At 51.4% G+C, this 20854-nt stretch overlaps 2 protein-coding genes across 4 annotated transcripts; one reads left to right on the forward strand and one right to left on the reverse strand.

Annotated features, from left to right (window-relative positions):
* Positions 1–10431: 10431 nt before the first annotated feature.
* On the reverse strand, positions 10432–14899 carry MED20 (mediator complex subunit 20). 3 transcript variants are annotated; one of them, XM_059488056.1, is made up of 4 exons: positions 14848–14899; positions 14131–14300; positions 13001–13254; positions 10432–11292 (listed from the first exon to the last, which is right to left on the reverse strand). In XM_059488056.1, exons 1-4 carry the CDS (start codon positions 14859–14861, stop codon positions 11077–11079), a joined length of 654 nt encoding a protein of 217 aa, XP_059344039.1. In that variant the 5' UTR covers positions 14862–14899; the 3' UTR covers positions 10432–11076. The 3 variants fall into 3 exon arrangements, with proteins under 3 accessions (XP_059344039.1, XP_059344040.1, XP_059344041.1); XM_059488057.1 differs by having other exon boundaries at positions 14131–14282; positions 14848–14875; XM_059488058.1 differs by lacking the exon at positions 14131–14300 and having other exon boundaries at positions 14848–14890.
* A 3-nt stretch (positions 14900–14902) lies between these two features.
* Positions 14903–20597, forward strand: BYSL (bystin like). Its single transcript, XM_059488055.1, has 7 exons — positions 14903–15252; positions 15983–16139; positions 16500–16638; positions 16752–16885; positions 17036–17196; positions 18120–18222; positions 19609–20597. The coding sequence occupies exons 1-7, from the start codon at positions 14982–14984 to the stop codon at positions 19955–19957; spliced, it is 1314 nt and encodes a 437-aa protein (XP_059344038.1). The 5' UTR covers positions 14903–14981; the 3' UTR covers positions 19958–20597.
* The last annotated feature ends 257 nt before the right edge of the window (positions 20598–20854 follow it).

Genomic DNA, 20854 nt, shown 5'->3' on the forward strand with positions numbered 1-20854 from the left:
TGTGAGGGCCAAGGTGGAGGCAGGACCCTGATTTGTGAACTCTTCCTTAAGAGCTGCAGGCCCATCCTGCAGCATCTGTTATTTTAATAAATTATCTGTTATTTTAATTTATTATCTGTTATTTTAATAAATTATCCTCCTAAGGGGTTAAAGTTCATCCCCTCAATTTGTCCTCAATGAAACAACACCAGGACAAGGAGGGAAAAGAGGGAGAGGTGAATTTGGGTTTGATGCCACAAAAAGCTGCTCCTAAACCCTTTTAATTTTATTTCCTTCCTAATTCTGATTTATTTCCACATTACCCAAACCAACTGAGAAGTGCAGGAAAAGAGCAGAAAAAATTCCAAAAGAGATTTTTTTTTTCCCCTCCCTTGCTGTTTCCGCATTTTATTTTATTTTGTTTTATTTTATTTTATTTTATTTTATTTTATTTTATTTTATTTTATTTTATTTTATTTTATTTTATTTTATTTCCTTCCTAATTCTGATTTATTTCCACATTACCCAAACCAACTGAGAAGTGCAGGAAAAGAGCAGAAAAAATTCCAAAAGAGATTTTTTTTTCCCCCCTCCCTTGCTGTTTCCGCATTTTATTTTATTTTATTTTATTTTATTTTATTTTATTTTATTTTATTTTATTTTATTTTATTTCCTTCCTAATTCTGATTTATTTCCACATTACCCAAACCAACTGAGAAGTGCAGGAAAAGAGCAGAAAAAATTCCAAAAGAGATTTTTTTCCCCCCTCCCTTGCTGTTTCCACATTTTATTTTATTTTGTTTTATTTTATTTTATTTTATTTTATTTTATTTTATTTTATTTTATTTCCTTCCTAATTCTGATTTATTTCCACATTACCCAAACCAACTGAGAAGTGCAGGAAAAGAGCAGAAAAAATTCCAAAAGAGATTTTTTTCCCCCCTCCCTTGCTGTTTCCACATTTTATTTTATTTTATTTTATTTTATTTTATTTTATTTTATTTTATTTTATTTTATTTTATTTCCTTCCTAATTCTGATTTATTTCCACATTACCCAAACCAACTGAGAAGTGCAGGAAAAGAGCAGAAAAAATTCCAAAAGAGATTTTTTTTTTCCCCTCCCTTGCTGTTTCCGCATTTTATTTTATTTTGTTTTATTTTATTTTATTTTATTTTATTTTATTTTATTTTATTTCCTTCCTAATTCTGATTTATTTCCACATTACCCAAACCAACTGAGAAGTGCAGGAAAAGAGCAGAAAAAATTCCAAAAGAGATTTTTTTTTTCCCCTCCCTTGCTGTTTCCACATTTTATTTTAATTTGTTTTATTTTATTTTATTTTATTTTATTTTATTTCCTCCCAAACAAACTCTGCTGAGCAGGATCTCCATCCCTGCCCTGCTTCAGGTGAATTAACTATTCTTAGTTAAACAGATTTGCTTTAGTCTCAGTCTGAAGCCAGATTAACTCCTGACTGCTGGGATTATGGATTTACCTCTGCAAATAAATCACTTTTGAATCTCAGTTCCAGCTTTTAGTTCATTCTAGCTCAGCTGAACAGCTTTTAGTGCCTCCTTTGTGCTTCTGAAAGAATGATTAAACATCATTAAATCCAAGCTCAGGGCTCTTGCTCACAGCTCCAGGGAATAAACAGCTGATTTCAGGGGTTTTTTGAAGAATAACAGAGTTTTATATGGATTTTTTTTTTTCAGCATAATTAATGCCATTTTAATAATAATGCCAATTTTTTCAGCATAATTAATGCCATTTTCTTCTAAATCTAGAATGTTTTTGTAGTCCACACCACCTCCCCCTAAACAATTATTTCCTTTAAAATCCAAGTTATTTAGAGATTCCAGCCTTGTGGGGGGATTCCTGAGGATGTGCTTTCTATTTCTTTGCTATTTTAATCAGCAAACTTAAAACTACAGCAAAAACACCAAAACACCTCCTCAGTGAGAATCTGTCTTTAAATATTCCATTTGCCACGAGTGCCACGTTCCTCAGGACACATTTCAGAGCAACTTGGAGCTGTCACATCCCTGGGCTGCAGCTCTGTCCCCATTTGGAAAAAAAAGCAGCAGAAATCTGAATTTCAGAGCCCACACCACCTCCCCCTAAACAATTATTTCTTTTAAAATCCACGTTATTTAGCAATTCCAGCCTTGTGGGGGGATTCCTGAGGATGCACTTTTTATTTCTTTGCTATTTTAATCAGCAAACTCCTTAAAACTGCAGCAGAAACACCAAAACACCTCCTCAGTGAGAATCTGTCTTTAAATATTCCATTTGCCACGAGTGCCACGTTCCTCAGGACACATTTCGGAGCAACTTGGAGCTGTCACATCCCTGGGCTGCAGCTCTGTCCCCATTCAGAAGAGAAAAGCAGCAGAAATCTGAATTTCAGAGCCCACACCACCTCCCCCTAAACAATTATTTCCTTTAAAATCCAAGTTATTTAGAGATTCCAGCCTTGTGGGGGGATTCCTGAGGATGCACTTTTTATTTCTTTGCTATTTTAATCAGCAAACTCCTTAAAACTGCAGCAGAAACACCAAAACACCTCCTCAGTGAGAATCTGTCTTTAAATATTCCATTTGCCACGAGTGCCACGTTCCTCAGGACACATTTCAGAGCAACTTGGAGCTGTCACATCCCTGGGCTGCAGCTCTGTCTCCATTTGGAAAAAAAAGCAGCAGAAATCTGAATTTCAGAGCCCAGCAGAGACGCGAGAGAAGTGAGAGCACCAAGAAAAGCTCCAGGTTTTTTCAGGTATTTTTTTATTCCCTCACTAAATCCCGACTTCTGAGTGATTTCCAGCATAATTAGCTAATTAAAGGGGCTCACCCAGCCAGTGTTCTTGCAAAAATCTCGAGGTAGGTCCCAGGAATTTGCTGTTTTCTGAGGGATTGCAGCTGATTTGTCACCAGCTGGAGGTGGAACAGCTCACGTGCTCCTCATGATCATCTTGCAAGCTAAAAGCTCATTAACAACAATTAGGAAAAATAGATAAACTTGGCAGCTTTGTGTTGTTTTCTGCCTACTGCAGGCACTCCTTAATGCTGTTGTAAAAAGGGAATTTTATTTTCCCTTTCACAGCCAGCAGAACAGTGGGGTTTAATCTGAATTTCCCTCAGTGCACCAGGATATCAATTACAGCAAATTGATAAATAATCAGCTTTATTTCACCTCAAATTCCATCCCAAAGGTGGCAAAGGGCAGAACCTCACCTCCAGCTTTATCTCTTCTCCTTTTTAATCTGTTTTGTTTCCATGGGGTGCTCTGGCTGCTCTGGGCCGGAATTTTGAGCCACAAAAGCCTCACCTGACCCAAAAACCTCCAAAAACCCCAAAGTGAAAAGAATCTGTGGGCACACAGGGAAACATCAACCAACAGCTGAGATATTCTCAGCTCTGAATGGGATTTTTAGATAATTTCTGTTCAATAATTTGGATTTGCTCAGCATCCTTAGGAGCAAAAGCTCATTAAGGGTTTGACACTAATGAGGGAGCTCCTTCTCTCACTGGAATTCAAGGGGGGATTTTTTCCAGAGAAGAGTCTGGGGGGGAGGGTTTGGGAAAGGGGAAAATTTTGGGAAAAGTGAAGGAGTTTAGGAAGGGGTGGAGAAAGGGGGTTTGGGAAGGGGTGAAGATTTTGGGAAAAGTGAAGGGATTTGGGAAAGGTGAAGATTTTGGGAAAGGTGAAGGGATTTGGGAAAGGTGAAGATTTTGGGAAAGGTGAAGGGATTTGGGAAAGGTGAAGATTTTGGGAAGGGGTGAAGTTGTTTGGGAAAGGAGAAGATTTTGGGAAAGGTGAAGGGATTTGGGAAAGGTGAAGGGATTTGGGAAAGAAGATTGGGAAGGGTGAAGGGGTTTGGGGAAGGGGAAGATTTTGGGAAAAGTGAAGGAGTTTGGAAAGGGGTGAAAAGTTTGGAAAGAGTGAATGAGGTTTGGAAAGGGTAAAAGGGTTTGGGAAAGGTGATGGGATTTGGAAAAAGGTGAGATTTTGGGGAAGGTGAAGGGGTTTGGGAAAGGGTGAAGGGGTTTGGGAAAGGATGGACAGGTTTGGGAAAGATCAAGATTTTGGGAAGGGTGAAGAGTTTGGGAAAAGGTGAAGATTTTGGGAATGGTGGAGGGGTTTGGGAACAATGACAGTTTTGGGAAAGGTGGAGGTGCTTGAGAAATGATGAAGAGGTTTGGGAAAGGGGAAGATTTTGGGGAAGGGTGAAGAGGTTTGGGAATGGTGGAGGGGGTTTGGGAAAGAAGATTTTGGGAAAAGTGAAGGGTTTGGGAAAGGGGGAAGGGGTTTGGGGAAGGGTGAAGGGGTTTGAGAAAGGGGAGGATTTTGGGAAAAGTGAAGGAGTTTGGGAAAGGGTGAAGAAAGGGGATTTGGGAAGGGGGAAGGTTTTGGGAATGGTGGAGGGGTTTGGGAACAGTGAAGATTTTGGGAAAGGATGGACAGGTTTGGGAAAGATCAAGATTTTGGGAAGGGTGAAGAGTTTGGGAAGTGGTGGAGGGGTTTGGGAAGGGAGAAGATTTTGGGAAAAGTGAAGGGTGAAGTGGTTTGGGAAAGGGGAAAGAGTTTGGGAAGAGTGAAGGGGTTTGGGAACAGTGAAGGTTTTGGGAAAGGTGGAGGTGCTTGAGAAATGATGAAGAGATTTGGGAAAGGGGAAGATTTTGGGGAAGGGTGAAGAGGTTTGGGAATGGTGGAGAGGGTTTGGGAAAGGGGGAAGGGGTTTGGGAATGGTGAAGGGGTTTGAGAAAGGGGAGGATTTTGGGAAAGGGTTAAGAAAGGGGGTTTAGGAAGGGGGAAGGTTTTGGGAATGGTGGAGGGGTTTGGGAAAGGATGGACAGGTTTGGGAAAGATCAAGATTTTGGGAAGGGTGAAGGGTTTGGGAAGTGGTGGAGGGGTTTGGGAAGGGGGAAGGTTTTGGGAAAAGTGAAGGGTGAAGTGGTTTGGGAAAGGGGAAAGATTTTGGGAAGAGTGAAGGGGTTTGGGAACAGTGAAGGTTTTGGGAAAGGTGGAGGGGTTTGGGAAGGGGTGAAGAAAGGGGGTTTGGGCAAGGGTGAAGATTTTGGGGAAGGGTGAAAGGGATTGGGAAGGGTGGAAGAGGTTTGGGAAAAGTGAAGGAGTTTGCAGAGGTGAAGGGGTTTGGGAAAGGCAAAGATTTTGGGGAAAATAAAGGAGTTTGGGAACAGTGAAGAAAGGGGGTTTGGGAAGGGTAAAGATTTTGGGAAAGCTGAAGGGGTTTGAGAAAGGGAAAAATGAAGGATTTATGAATATCAAGCTGCTGAGATAAAAACATCTCCCAACGTTTCATTCCCCAAAGGGAAAAAAAATAAAAATAAAAACCCCAGCAACAAACCCAAGCCTTGATGAAATATTCAAGCTGAAACCCACAAATGTTGTTAAACAAAGCGAGAAAAGTTCCCATTCTCACCGGAGAGAATTCCTGCACAACACAAAGGGTTGGAGGGGAAACCTTGGAAACTTCAACCCCATCTTCCCATTCCTCCTCACCTCAACCCCTGCTCCCACTTACAGGCAAACTTATTTATTATTTCTCTGTTTATTTATAACAATTTTAAACCAAACCCCTCAGTTTTGTTCTGCCTCAGAGCTGGGGTCAATTTCAGAAAACCTTTCACACTTCCCCAGAGCTAAAAACAGCCAGGAAGGAATTCACACCAACAGCTGAATTTTGTAGGATTTTTTAGAATTTTGTATTATTTTGAATTATTTCCATTTGTTAACTGCTCTAAATCAACCCATTAACATCTTCTTAGGGTTGAGGGTTAACATCATCTCACTAAATTTCATTTTATGAGTCCCTGTGACATTTCAGTATAAAAACAGAAAAGAGGGGGAAAAAAGGCCAAGAAAAACAGGATCTAAAAGGCATTTTCAGTCCTTTCTAGTGAATAAACCACTTTTGGTGCTGAGCAAGTGCTTCTTGTCACGTGTCCAGAGGTGCTGAGACAACACAGGGCTGCTCAAAAATAATAATTAACAAGTGAGTGTGTTTAGCACTGAGGAGAATGACCTGTGATGTGGGCAGAGCTGCAGCAGCCACAAGAAATCCTCTGCAAAAAAAAAAATAAAGACACCCAGAACCTGAATGTGCTTTTTTCTGTCCCCACTGAGCAATTGTCAGCACTCCCTTCCCAACCCGAATTTCTGCATCCTCACAAGCCCTGCACCACATGGAGCTGGGATCTCAGCGGGAATTGCAGCAAGAGATTCCTCCCTAACAATCCTTGGCCACAAAACAGCCCAAAAAAATCCCCACTTTGGGCTTTTTTGGCTCTTTTCTAAGCCCCTAACCCGTTGCATGTGTGACTATTGTCCAAGCTTTGCTCCTGAACAAGCAAAATTCTCTTGTAACCAACCCAGCCTGCACAAAACCAGGAATTATTCCACGCTGGAAAAAAAGAAATCTGCCAACTTCAAAACATCCTTTTCCACTTGGAGTCAGCTGGGAGAATGATCAGGGCAGGGATAAATGCACATTTATGGTTTGCTGAAAGCACAGAGACATCAAATGCTGCTCACACTTGGCACATCCCTCCCAAACATCAGCACCCAGCAATTAAAAACACCAAATAAAACACCAAACGCTTTTGTTGCCTTCTCCTTTTCGGGTTCTTAAAGATCACCCAACCTCTCTGACCCTGCATAAAGCACAGGAGCCCCCCCAGGGCAGAGCAGCCAAATTTTGGTGAAAATTCCACACGGGGCAGCTCCCAACACTTCATTTAATCCGAATTTAATCCACACTGCTCGCATGCACAGGGAGTTTTTAATTCACAATTCCACTCGTTTATCCCCTCTTATCCTCCAGCTCTTCCTCCCATCCTCATTCCCACATCCCAGCCACATTTCCTCAGCTCTCAGCCCCCTCCACAACACTTCATTTTTTGCTTCCAGCCCTACAAATCATCCCTTTTAATCCGCTGCTTTCTGCACTTCTTCCTCCCAAAAACGGCTGAAAACTCCAGGAAAAATCCATCGGTTTTCCCCGGGACCTCCACCTCCATCCCTGGGCTCCAGGAGCATCTTCCCGGAGGCAGCAGAAAACGTGAAAGGACCAAATTTCGCCTCGTTTCACACCAGACGAGCCCGGCCACTCCAGGCATCTCTGCCTGACTAAAAACTGCAGCAAAAAAAAACTCCACAAAGCGAAGAAAACTTCCCACTTTCCCAGCTCCAGCATTTCGGGATAACGGGATGCTCGCCCCACGCCGCTCCACCCGCAGCTGCTCTGACACAAGGATCAGCCTCGTTGCCTACGCGTAAAGCGATTAACGGGAGATTTTTTTTTTTTTTTCCTAAAATTACGCTGGATTCCCGTTTTAAAGGGCTCGGTTATCCCTGATCCGTGATCGTGGCAAAGGGGGATCCCCTTGGAGGTTTAAAAAGGGGATTTTGGAGCAGTTTTGCTGCCAAGCCCTCCCCCGGATTAAGTTCAGCTCTTCCCCCCTCTTGGGGACACAAACGCACGGCTTTTTAAGCTTGTTTTTTTTTTCCTACATAAACACAAACCCGCACCGAATTTTCTCGTTTTGGTGCCCTTGCCCCGTTCCAGCTTAGCACGGAGGTTTAAAGGGAGTTTTTTAAGGGTTTTTTCCCCCCCCCTCCCAGCAAAGCCACGACCCCCAGCACCCCCTCACGGTCCCGGCGAAGGGAAGGGGAGAGGATCCCGGCGAGGAGGAGGTGGAAGGGGGGTTTGGGGGATTTTAGGAAGAGGAGAATAAAGGGGGAATCTGGGGAGAGGTGGGAGTGGATCCCGAGGATGAGGGGGGGAACGTGGAGAGCGGAGGATGTTCCCTCAACAAAGGCAAAGTTGCGGAGCCACCGAGCCCGGCGCGGGGGTCCCGCCCGCACACAAAGGCGGCGACCCCCGTGAGGGATGAGGGGGGAGCGGAGCGGGGTCCGCCTCAGCCCCACCACGGAGCACGGCGGGGGGGGTCCCTTTGAGGGGGGCATCACCGAAGACCCCTCCTCTCCTCTCCTCCTCCTTCTCCTCAGCCCCCATATCCCCCCAGCTCTCCGTCCCTCTCTGCCCTCAGGAGGGGTCGCGTCCCGCGTGTCCCCCCCCGCACACCTCCCGTCGCCCCCCCGCCCCCCCGTCCCCTTTATTTACCGCCATCACCAGCACGCGCGAGCTGTCACCCAGCGCGAGACGCCCCGGCCGGCCACGCCCCCTCCCCGCCCATTGGCCACCGCGCCCCGCCCCGCCTTTCCATTGGCTGGAGCGCGCGTCGCTCAACGCCAACACCCGCCTCCCTCTCCGCCGCTTACGCCGATTGCGTAGCGTGGCACACAGGCGAGGAGCGCGGGTGTTTACGCTGTTTGCGTAGCGTACGCACTCCGCTGGCGTAGCGTACGCCGCGGCGGGCAGAGCGGTATCGGGGCGTACGCAGTCTGCGCAGCCGGCAGGCGGCGCTGTTCAATGGGCGCCGGGGGGGGCGGGCCGGCGCAGGTTCGAGTCCCGCCCCCGCCCGTGACGTACCGGGCTTTGTGAATCGCGGGGCCGAAGTTCGGTTGAGGCTCGGGAGGGTAAATAAGGGTGTCTCGGAGACAAAGAGGCTCCTAAAGGGGCGGCGCGGGGGCCCCCGAGGGGGTGGCGTGGGGTGGGAGGTACCCCACGGCGGCCCTGAGGTGATGGCGGTGCTGAGGGGATGGCGAGGGCGCGCCCCACGGGGGTCCTTTAGGTGATGGGGGGGCACAAGGGGGAATCTGTGAGGGCTTTGAGGTGATGGATGCCTTGAGATGGAGATCCTGAGGCGATGAGGGGGCACCCCGGGGGGATCAAGGGAGTTCTGAGTGATGAAGACCCTGAGGGGACTGGGGGGACACCTTAAAGGATCCCTGAGGGGAGGCCAAGGGGAGGCCAACTATTGAAGACCCTGAGATGATGAGGGGGCTAAGGAGGTGCTGAGGTGATGAAGACCCTCAGGGGTCTTCCTTCTGGTGAGGAGACACCCCAAAGTGTCCATGAGGTGGTGAGGGCACACCTCAAAGGGTCCCTGAGGTGATGAGGGGACACCCCAAAGTGTCCATGAGGTGATGAGGGGACACCCCAAAGTGTCCATGAGGTGATGAGGGGTAACCCCAAAGGATCCATGAGGTGATGAGGGGACACCCCAAAGGATCCATGAGGTGATGAGGGGACACCCCAAAGTGTCCATGAGGTGATGAGGGGACACCCCAAAGTGTCCATGAGGTGATGAGGGGTCACCCCAAAGGATCCATGAGGTGATGAGGGGTCACCCCAAAAAAAACAACCAACTCTGATGGCAGTGAGACTTGGAACAGGCTCTGCCACTGAAGCACTTGCGACCCTGATAACATCACCTGTATAAATAAATAAATACAAATAATGAAAAAAATCCCTCTTGGGAATGAATTTAGGGAATGGAACAACACTGACAGAGATTTTGAGAGGCGCAGAAGCAAAAAAAAAAAAAAGGATCCACAATGGAGCATGATCTCACCTCTACATCTGAGAAAACAACCAACCTTCCCAGTTGGGATTTGACAGCAAAAATGAGGATTTTTTCAGGGAAAAAGAGTAATTTTGGCCATCAAGGGAGTGAAAGGAGCAGCTCCAGGGGTCCCTTTTTGGAGCTCCAGGAGCAGCACAATGAATTCATAAAACCCCAAGAATCCCCAGGGATTCCAGCACACACTTCCATGGTTTTTAGGCACACGAGCAGAGTTTTGACATCTCTGGTTACGGAATTAACAAAGTATTCCCGACATTCACCATGACTAATCTGCTCATTAACAGGGATTTTTTATTTTAAACTTTAAGGTTTGTAATGGGAAACAGGACAGGGATAACCATCCCTATAAATCCCAGTTTGTTTCTCTAAGTTTTCCCAGTTTAGGACAGTGAATTTTCACCACTGAACAGTCGTGAACTTGGGGCTAAAATCTGCAAAAAATTCAGTGTATTCAGCATGTTGGAATTTTTTACCTCACTTAGGGGACATTGTGCCATTTCTTATGGCTCATGAACCATCTCTTTCTGGGCCCTGTGCTGATTAAATTTATTAAATCCAAAGAAGACTGGAAATTTACAGCACAAACCAGCCCAACCCTCACTGTGCAGGGACAACTCCTCCTCCCAAAATCCATCCTTTTATTGAGATGAAATACAACAAAACACCGATGTGGATATAAAAAATAATAGGAATTTAAGGGATGTCTGTATTTTTCTGGAATTTCTCTTTTCCCTGCACAAAACACTGTCCACAAAACCAGAGGACCAATGGATCCAAGGGAGGAAACAGATTTTGACATTCCCATCAACTACAGAGGATGAAGGCAAGGTAAGAACGTGCCAGGAAGAGGAAAATTAGGGAATTCCTGGATTTTTTTCACAGGGAAATATTTGCTTTAGGGGCATAAAGTTCTTGAAGTAAATCCAAAGGAAGACTGGAAATTTACAACACAAACCACCAAACCCTATCCTTTTATTGGGATGAAATACAACAAAACACCTATGTGGATATAAAAAAAAATAATAGAAATTTAAGAGATGTCTGTAATTTTGTGGAATTTCTGTTTTCCCTGCACCAAACACTGTCCAAAAAGCCACAGAACCAATGGATCCAAGGGAGGCAGCATATTTTGATATTTCCATCACCTACAGATGAAGGCAAGGTAAGAATGTGCCAGGAAGAGGAAAATTAGGGAATTCCTGGATTTTTTTCACAGGGAAATATTTGCTTTGAGAGCATAAAGCAAATCCAAGGGAAGACTGGGAATTTACAACACAACTCTCACTGCAGGGACAACTCCTCCTCCCAAAACCCATCCTTTTATTGGGATGAAATACAACAAAACACCGATGTGAACATAAAAAAAAAAAGAAATTTAAGAATGTGTTTTTCTGGAATTTCTCCTTTCACTGTCCAAAAAACCACGGAACCAGTGGATCCTACCCTCCCAAACCACGGAGGACACCCAGAATTGCACGGTTTGGAACGGGGAAATCTCCAGAAGGAGCAGCTCCTGGGGCAGATTTTGGAGGAGCTGGTGGTGCAGGCAGGGTGAGGGTGCAGTCAGGAGCTGCAGGGGCTCCTCCTCACCTGATGCCAGCCACGGGCACCTGCTGCTGCTTGCGGATCTTGTTGAAGAGCTCCATGTACTGCACCATGGTGTCCCCGGGGCTGTAGGTGCTGTCGTGCTTGGCGCCGAACACCGACGGGACGCCGGGCGTGTGGCTGCCCATGAAGCTCTGCATGAACTCCATCAGCAGGTTCCAGCAGTCGTTGGCGATCACACAGGGGCAGTATTCCACCTGGGAACACAGCCCTGCAGGTTTGGAGCTGCTCAGAGGGGCAGAATCCCACCTGGGAACACAGCCCTGCAGGTTTGGAACTAGCAGCAAGAACAGTATTCCACTTGGGAACACATCCCTACAGACTTGGAGCTGCTCAGAGGGGCAGAATTCCACCTGGGAACTCATCCCCACAGGTTTGGAGCTGCTCAGAGGGGCAGAATTCCACCTGAGAACTCATCCCCACGGGCATGGAGCTGATCATAGGGGCAGAATTCCACCTGGGAACACAGCCCAGAGCTCTGGAGATGGTGCCAGGGGCACTATTCCACCTGGGAACACAGCCCTACAGGCTTGGAGCTGCTCAGAGGGGCAGAATTCCACCTGGGAACTCATCCCCACAGACTTGGAGCTGCTCAGAGGGGCAGAATTCCACCTGAGAACTCATCCCCACGGGCATGGAGCTGATCATAGGGGCAGAATTCCACCTGGGAACTCATCCCCACGGGCATGGAGCTGATCATAGGGGCAGAATTCCACCTGGGAACTCATCCCCACGGGCATGGAGCTGCTCAGAGGGGCAGAATTCCACCTGGGAATATATCCCTACAGGTTTGGAGCTGGCAGCAAGAACAGTATTCCACCTGGGAACACAGCCCCACAGGCTTGGAGCTGGCAGGAAGCACAGGATTCCACTTGGGAACACATCCCCTCAGGTTTGGAGCTGCTCATAGGGGCAGAATTCCACCTGGGAACTCATCCCCACAGGTTTGGAACTAGCAGCAAGAACAGTATTCCACTTGGGAACACATCCCTACAGGCTTGGAGCTGCTCAGAGGGGCAGAATTCCACCTGGGAACACAGCCCTGCCGGCTTGGAGATGGTGTCAGGGGCAGAATTCCACCTGGGAACACAGCCCCACAGGTTTGGAGCTGCTCAGAGGGGCAGAATTCCATCTGGGATCACAGCCCCACAGCCCTGGAGCTTCCATGCAGGGAAGGCTTTTCATGGAAACATCTCAAAACATTCAGCATCTAACAAGGATGGGTAAATACAAACAGGACATGCTGGGAACATGCAAGAGACCCTTTCCAAAGGGAAGGTAAAATTCAAAGGGAAGGACAGCAAGCCCCAAATCAGCACGGAATTAGCACTGGAGAGGTTTTATCCCCTTTACCTGATTAACCTGAGGGATGGTGCTCCTGTTGTGCAGCTGGAATTTAATCAGTTTTTTATCGGGATAGAATTCCTGCAGGGATTCCCACTGCAGGGACAGCCCTGGAGCACCAAGGATTAAACCTCAGGAGAGGAGATCCACAGCTGCCTGCTGCACCAGCAACACCACTGAGACACAGACAGGACAGGGAATTCCAGAATCGTGGAATGGTTTGGGGATAAAGCTCATCCAGGACAGGGACACCTCCTACTGTCCCAGGCTGCTCCAAGTCCCCTGGCCTTGGACACTTCCAGGGATCTGGGGGCAGCCACAGCTGCTCTGGGACATCTATTCCAGGGTGTTCTCACCTTCCAGGGAAGAATTTCTTCCCAACATCCCATCCATCCCTGCCTGGAACTCCATGCCCTTGTCACTAACTCACTCCTCTCCATCTTCCCCCTTGGCTCGCTTCAGGACACCCTCAATTCAATCCCCCCTAAACCTTCTCCAGCTTCTCCCGTGGACTCCCCCTGCCCATCCATGAATTCCCCACCCTTCCCAAAGATCTCTCACCTCCACGGAGATGCCCCTGGCGCTGGGGCCCATGGTGACCGTGCCCAGCTTCACCAGGAAGTCGCAGTACTGGTAGCGGGTGCCGCGGCTCTCGATCTTGTTGGCCTTGGCGTTCTGGAAGAAGCCCTTGAGCTTCACCATGAGGGTGTCAAAGTTGGCATCGGCCACCAGGCAGGGCCCGTTCTCAAAGAGGGCGAAGCAGCTCAGGGGGTACTCGGAGTTGTGCATGACGTACATCAGCTTCCCTGTCTGCCCTGCAACGACAGCGAGGGCTGGAAAAACGAATTCTCTCGGATTCTCTGCTGCTCAGAATGACCCCGAGATACCCAAGCCCTCTTCCCCTCCTTTTTTCCCTTTTCCTTTCTCCCTCCTCTCCTGGCTCCCCACATCCCTTCCAGGCACTGATGTGTTCACAGCCCTGGCTCTGCTGAGCTGCCGTTCCCAGCTAGACCCATTGGGATGTTCCAGAGCAGCTTTTTCCTGCTTTTTTGGCAGCTGGAACGTGGAGGAGAGGCCAAGCCCAGCTCCCTCTGGGCAGTGGGAGCTCCTGGGGTTCTCCTTTCACCTCACCCCGAGCCGTGCTGATGTTTTATCCCGGTGCTGCCGAGGATTTCTTTTCCCCTATAAATTTCCATCAGAAAAACCAAGCTGTTGCCTGAGTGCATGCCATAACAACACGTGAGGATGGAGAATTAAAGCAAGGACGAGAGGCAGGAAGAGGAGCTGCTTTAAGGCAGGAATTTTGTGGGAACCCAGGAAATTCCTCTGGCTGGGAACAACAGGCTCAGCAGAGCCAGGGCTGTGTGGTGAAAATCACATCAGTGCCTGGAAGGGATGTGGGGAGCCAGGAGAGGAGGGAGAAGGGAAAAGGAAAGGGAAAAAAAGGAGGGGAAGAGAGGAAAGGAAAAGGGAAAAGAAGAAAGGGGAAAGGAAAGAAGGAATTGTAGAATCATCAGAAGTTGGAAGAGACCTTCAAGATCAGCCAGCCCACCACTGCCACTGTAACCCCTAAACCACATCAAGCAGCATCAGATGCAGGCGCCTCCAGGGAAGGTGGGGAAGGAGGAGAGAAGGGGGAAAAGGACGGGAAGGAGAAGGGAAAGAGGAGCTCGGAGAAGGGCTCAGCTGACCCTGCGTGCCGAGGGTGGCCGCGGTGTGATAGGTCTCGCAGTCCACGCCGAACGTGCCCTGCTTGTCCGCGCCCAGCGCCTCCAGCCGCCGCGCCAGCAGCTCCACCGTCTGCTGCACGCTCTTGCCCTCGGCCACCGGCACCTGCGACACGCTGCGACACGGGCCGGGGCTCGGGGACCCGCCGGGACATCCCCGGGGCTGCTCCGCATCCTCGCCCGGAGACTCTCCCCGCGTCCCCGGGGCTGTCACCTCATTCCGGGAGCCTTTCCCGGTGCCTTCCCTCCATTCCAGGAATCTATCCCGGTTCCGCCCCCCATTCCAGGAGTCTATCTCGGCGCCTCCCCTCCATTCCAGGAGCCCTTCCCGGTTCCGTCCCCCATTCCAGGAGCCCTTCCCGATGCTGTCCCCCATTCCAGGAGCCCTTCCCGGTTCCGTCCCCCATTCCGGGAGTCTCTCCCGGTTCCGCTCCCCCATTCCAGGAGCTTTTCCCGGTTCCGCTCCCCATTCCAGGAGCCCTTCCCGATTCCGCCCTTCATTCCAGGAGCCTTTCCCAGTGCCTCCCCCCCCCATTCCAGGAGCTTTTCCCGGTTCCGTCCCCCATTCCGGGAGTCTATCCCGGTGCCTTCACCCCCATTCTAGCAGTCTACCCCGGTTCCACCCCTATTCCAGGAGCCCTTTCCGGTGCTTTCCCCCCGTCCCGGATCCCCCGCTCTCACCAGGTGACCCCCATGGTGCCGGCGCCGCCACCGGAACGGGCGGTGCCGGTGGCCCCGGAAGAGGCGGGGGCAGATCCCGCGTGTGCCGCTCCGCCGTGCCCCGGTTCCGCTCCGCCGTGCCCGGTCCCGCCGCGATGCCCAAGGCCCGGCGGGCGCGGGGCTCGGGCCCGGCGCCGGCGCTGCCCTTGGCCGAGCAGATCCTGCAGGACGCGGCCCCGCGGCTCCGGGCGCGGGAGAAGCGCGGGGCGGAGGAGCCGGGCGGCGATGGCGGCACCGGGGACGGGTTCGTGGACGCGCGGCTGTCCCGGCGCATCCTGGAGCAGGCGCGGCGGCAGCAGGAGGAGCTGGAGGCCGAGCACGGCCCCGGAGCGCCCGCGGCACCCCGAAAGCTCAGCGCGGTTCTCGGTGAGCCCCCCGGTGAAAAACGCCAATCGCTTGGTTTTTTAGATTTTAAAAACGCCAATCACTTGTCTTAAAAATTTTAAAAGTTATAAAAGTAAAAATTCTAATACAAGTAATAGAGTAATAGAATGATAATAGAGTAATATTAGAGTAATAATAATTTGGACAATTTGAATTAGGACAATATGAGACACTAAAGAGTTACGGACAGTCCGGGTCCGTAACCTTTTTCTGGGCAGCACGAACCCGAAAAAGGACCCACGTTAACAAAGGATTAACCCTTAAAAACAACAGTCTGTTGTGTATTCATACACTTATGCATTCGTTATACTTTTATTATGTATGATGCATAAATTCCATTCAAACACAGGATTCTGTCTGGTCATCGACAACTTCTTCCTCTGAATCCTGACAGCGCCTTTGAGGCAGGAAGAAGTTCGTTTCTTCTGATAAGAGGGCAATAAATTCACTTTCTCTGAAAGATTCAGGTGTCCTGTGGCTGCTATCTCGCTGCGAGTCCTTTCTTTAAAAAAAAAGTATCCTATATAGGGTAATTTCTATTTTAACATTTTTTATAACCTAAAACTGTATTTAACACGCTACTTAAGAGCATCAATACAGCATCACTTTCTAACACAAGACATAAAATATTAATTTGAATATTTGCAAAAAGCCAATCTTAAAATACCCGAGGGTGCCCGGCCCCGGGCTGAGCCAGCTCCGCTCCCCGCAGGTCCCGACCCGGACTCGGAGGATGATGAGGAGTGGCCTTCGCTGGAGAAGGCGGCGGCGGCCGCGGGACGGAGCGGGGACTACGGCGGGGAGGTGGAGGTGGACCCCGAGGACGAGAAAGCCATCGAGATGTTCATGAACAAGAACCCACCCCTGAGGTGAGCGCTGTGGGCTGGGGCCGCCTCCCTGCGCTGGCTGTGCCCTGTCCGGTGTCAGCCCCACGGAGCCCCGAGTCACCCCAGTGTCCCAGTCCCTATCCAGTGTCAGCCCCCAGGTCACCCCCATCCCCTGTGATGTGATCCCATCGTGTCACCCCCCTGTTACCCCCGATTGTCCCCCTGGTGCATGCACAGATTGTCCCCCAGCTGGCCCCCATCCCTTGTCAGCCTCTGGCTCGCCCCTGTCCCCTGCCAGCCCTCCCATGTCCCCCACTGTCCCTGTCCCCTGCCAGCCCTCCCATGTCCCCACTGCCCCTGCCACCGCTCCCACGTCCCCTGACCCCGTCCCTGCCGTCCCAGGCGCACGCTGGCCGACATCATCATGGAGAAGATCACGGAGAAGCAGACGGAGGTGGAGACGGCGCTGTCGGAGATCTCGGGCTGCCCCATGCCCCAGCTCGACCCCCGTGTCCTGGAGGTCTACAGGGGTGTCAGGGAGGTGAGGATGGAACATCCAAACCCACAGCCACCACCCTGAGGTGACAATGTGCTCTCTTGTCCCTGCTGTCACTTCCCCCAGTCACAGCCTGGCCCCTGTCCCTGTCTCTGAAGGTGCTGTCCAAGTACAGGAGTGGGAAGCTCCCCAAGGCGTTCAAAATCATCCCTGCCTTGTCCAACTGGGAGCAGATCCTCTACATCACCGAGCCAGAGACGTGGACAGCGGCTGCCATGTACCAGGCCACCAGGTAAGGTCACCTCAGGGACCCTCTGCCATGGCATCTTTGGGGTTTTCGTTCCCATAACCACAGTCAGATCACCAAAACTGGTTACAAAACACCAACCCGCCCATCGGGCCTCCTTTCCTCACCCACCCCTTCGTGCTTTGCTGGTCCCAGGATATTTTCCTCCAACCTGAAGGAGAGGATGGCCCAGAGGTTCTACAACCTGGTGCTGCTGCCGCGCATCCGCGACGACATCGCCGAGTACAAGCGGCTCAACTTCCACCTGTACATGGCTCTGAAGAAGGCTCTGTTCAAACCAGCAGCCTGGTTCAAGGGTAGGGCTCCTGCAGGGTCCCTGAGGGGCTGGTGCATGCCAGGGGGTGTCCCGGTGATGCTGCAGGAGTGGGGATTTCTAGGGGGAAGGGGCTGAGCTGTGCGTGGAGGTGGTTGGTGCCTGACTGTGGTGGGGCTCACAGGGGTCCCAGGATGAGGGAAGAGAATCTTGACTCCATGTTCAGAAGGCTGGTTTATTATTTTATGATATATATTACATTAAAACTTTACTAAAAGAATAGAAGAAAGGATTTCATCAGAAGGCTGGCTAAGAATAGAATAAGAAGGAATGGTAACAAAGGTTTGTGGCTTGGACTTTGTCCGAGCCAGCTGACTGTGATTGGGCATTAATTAGAAACAACCACATGAGACCAATCACAGATGCACCTGTTGCATCCCACAGCAGCAGATAACCATTGTTTACATTTTTTCTGAGGCCTCTGAGCTTCTCAGGAGGAAAAATCCTAAGGAAAAGATTTTCCATAAAAGATGTCTGCGACACCTGACTTGTGGTGGTGTTCACAGGCATCCCAGGACGAGGGAAGAGAATCTTGACTACTCCATGTTGAGAAGGCTAGTTTATTGTTTTATGATATATGTTATATTAAAAGTAAATGATATATTAAAACTATAGTAAAAGAATAGAAGAAAGGATTTCAGCAGAAGGCTTGCAAGGAAAGGAAAGGAATGGAATGATAATAAAATCGTGTGACTCTGAGAGTCTGAGCCAGCTGACTGTGATTGGCCGTTAATTAAAAACAACCACAGGAGACCAATCACAGATCCACCTGTTGCATCTCACAGCAGCAGATAATCATTGTTTTTCTTTTCCTCTGAGGCTTCTCAGCTCCTCAGGAGAAAAAAATCCCAAGGAAAAGATTTTTTATAAGATGTGTCAGTGACACCTGACTGTTCCCCTTCCCAGGGATCCTCATCCCCCTGTGTGAGTCTGGCACCTGCACGCTCAGGGAGGCCATCATCATCGGCAGCATCCTCAGCAAGTGCTCCATCCCCGTGCTGCACTCCAGGTGAGGCCCTGAGGGGCTGGGGGGGAAGAGTTTCTCCTGCAGGGGCCCTGGGAAGCGCCTTGGATCCAGCCCTCAGCCTCTCCAGCCCCTCGGAGGTGGTCAGGGGTCACTCAGCTCCCTCTGGGCTTGAGGTTCAAGGCTCAGCTTTGTGCCTCGGTGCTCCATGGTCCAGTCCAGGTCCCCCTGACCCCTGTGGTCCCTCCCTGGTCCTTGTGGCTCCTGCCTAGCCCCCCCATGGCCATTCTTCAGTCCCCAGGACTCCAGTCCCCCTGGCCCTTGTGGTCCCTTGTCAGTCCCTGAGCTCCATTCTCCATCCCCATGGCTTTGGCTCTGCCTGTTCCTTGGTCCCTGTGGCTTCTGCCTGGTCCCCCTTGACCTCTGTGGTCCCTCCTCTGTCCCCGTGGCTCTGTCCCCTGGCCCTTCACCCTGTCCTGTGTCCCTGTGGCTCTGTGTCCTGACTCTGAGCCCCTCCTTGGTCCCCATGGCTCTGTCCCCTGACCCCTGACCACTCCTGTGTCCCTGTCCCCTGGCCCCTCACCTCTCCTGTGTCCCTGTGGCTCTGTGTCCTGACTCTGAGACCCTCCCTAGTCCCCATGTCCCTGTCCCCTGACCCCTCACCTGTCCCATGTCCCCATATCCCTGTCCCATGGCTCCTCAACAGTCCTGTGTCCCCATGGCTCCATCCCCTGACCCCTCACCACGCCCTTGTCCCTGTGTCCCTGTGTCCCTGTGCCCTGACCCGTCACCCCATCCTGTGTCCCAGTGGCTCTGTGTCCTGACTCTGAGCCTCTCCCTGGTCCCCATGTCCCTGTCCCCTGCCCCCTCACCTCTCCTGTGTCCCTGTCCTCTGACCCCTCCTGTGTCCCCGTGACTCCATCCTGTCCCCTTACTGTTCCCATCCCCATGTCCCTGTCCCTTGACCCCTCACCTTTCCTGTGTCCCTGACCCCTGACCTCTCCCATGTCCCCATGTCCCTGACCCCTCACCTCCCCCATGTCCCCATGACTCCATCCCCTGTCCCCTCACCTCTCCCCTGTCCCGTGCCCCATCCCCTGAGCTGTCCCCTGACGGCTCCCATGTCCCCATGACTCCATCCCCTGAGCTGTCCCCTGACCTCTCCCATGTCCCCATGTCCCCATGTCCCTGACCCCTGACCTCCCCCATGTCCCCATGACTCCATCCCCTGTCCCCTGACCTCCCCCATGTCCCCATGTCCCTGTCCCCTCACGGCTCCCATGTCCCCATGACTCCATCCCCTGTCCCCTGACCTCCCCCATGTCCCCATGTCCCTGTTCCCTGACCCCTCACCTCCCCCATGTCCCCATGACTCCATCCCCTGTCCCGCGCCCCATGCCCCGAGCTGTGCCCGTGCCGTCCCTCCCGCAGTGCGGCGCTGCTGAAGCTGGCAGAGATGCAGTACAGCGGCGCCAACAGCATCTTCCTGCGCCTGCTCATCGACAAGAAGTACGCGCTGCCGTTCCGCGTGCTGGACGCGCTGGTGTTCCACTTCCTGGCCTTCCGCGCCGAGCGGCGCCCGCTGCCCGTGCTGTGGCACCAGAGCCTGCTGGCCCTGGCCCAGCGCTACAAGGAGGACCTGGCCTCGGAGCAGAAGGAGGCTCTGCTGGAGCTGCTCAAGTTCCACAGCCACCCCCAGATCTCGGCCGAGATCCGCCGCGAGCTGATGAACTCCGGCACCAGGGACGCGGAGGGGGAGCGGGCGCCGGCCATGGAGTGAGCGGGGAAGGGCCGGGACGCAGCTGGGAGCCTGGGGCAGGAGATCCCTGCTGGGTCCTGCTGCTCTGAGCGGGCACTGGGACAGGCTGGGCCCTCAGAGCTGGACTGTGCTGCTGGCAGTGCCACCCAGGAGCCTGGGGACACCAGCACGGGGACCCTCTGGCTTGTCCCTGGACACTCTGGCTTGTCCCTGCACACTCTGGCTCGTCCCTGGACCCTCTGGCTCATCCCTGCACACTCTGGCTCATCCCTGCACACTCTGGCTCGTCCCTGGACACTCTGGCTCGTCCCTGGACACCCTGGCTTGTCCCTGGACACTTTGGTTTGTCCCTGGACACCCTGGCTTGTCCCTGGACACTTTGGTTTGTTCCTGGACACCTTGGCTTGTCCTTGGACACCTTGGCTTGTCCCTGGACACCCTGGCTTGTCCCTGGACACTTTGGTTTGTTCCTGGACACCTTGGCTTGTCCTTGGACACCTTGGCTTGTCCCTGGACACCCTGGCTTGTCCCTGGACACTTTGGTTTGTTCCTGGACACCTTGGCTTGTCCCTGGACCCTCTGGCTTGTTCCTGGACACCCTGGCTTGTCCCTGTACTCAGAAATAAAACCAGAGCCCTGTCACTCAGTCAGGGCTGGCTCTGCCCCGCGTGCTCCCAGCCTGTCCCTGTCCCCACCAGCTGCTGGAGCTCCTTGCCCAGGGATTTTCCCAAAAAAAAAGCTTCTCAGGGTTTGGTTCCTGAAGCCACAGGGCCACCATCCTCACCTGGCCATGGGTCACCTGCCTGGTGTGCTCCTGGCACTGTGCCCGAGTGCCACCTCTGCTGGAAAAACAAACCCAGGGGAGACTTTTCCACCAGGCCCTGGTGCCACTGTCACTGCCAGCTCTGTGCCCTGCTG

This window comes from Ammospiza nelsoni, chromosome 23, assembly GCF_027579445.1.
Source record: "Ammospiza nelsoni isolate bAmmNel1 chromosome 23, bAmmNel1.pri, whole genome shotgun sequence".
Lineage (NCBI taxonomy): Eukaryota > Metazoa > Chordata > Aves > Passeriformes > Passerellidae > Ammospiza > Ammospiza nelsoni.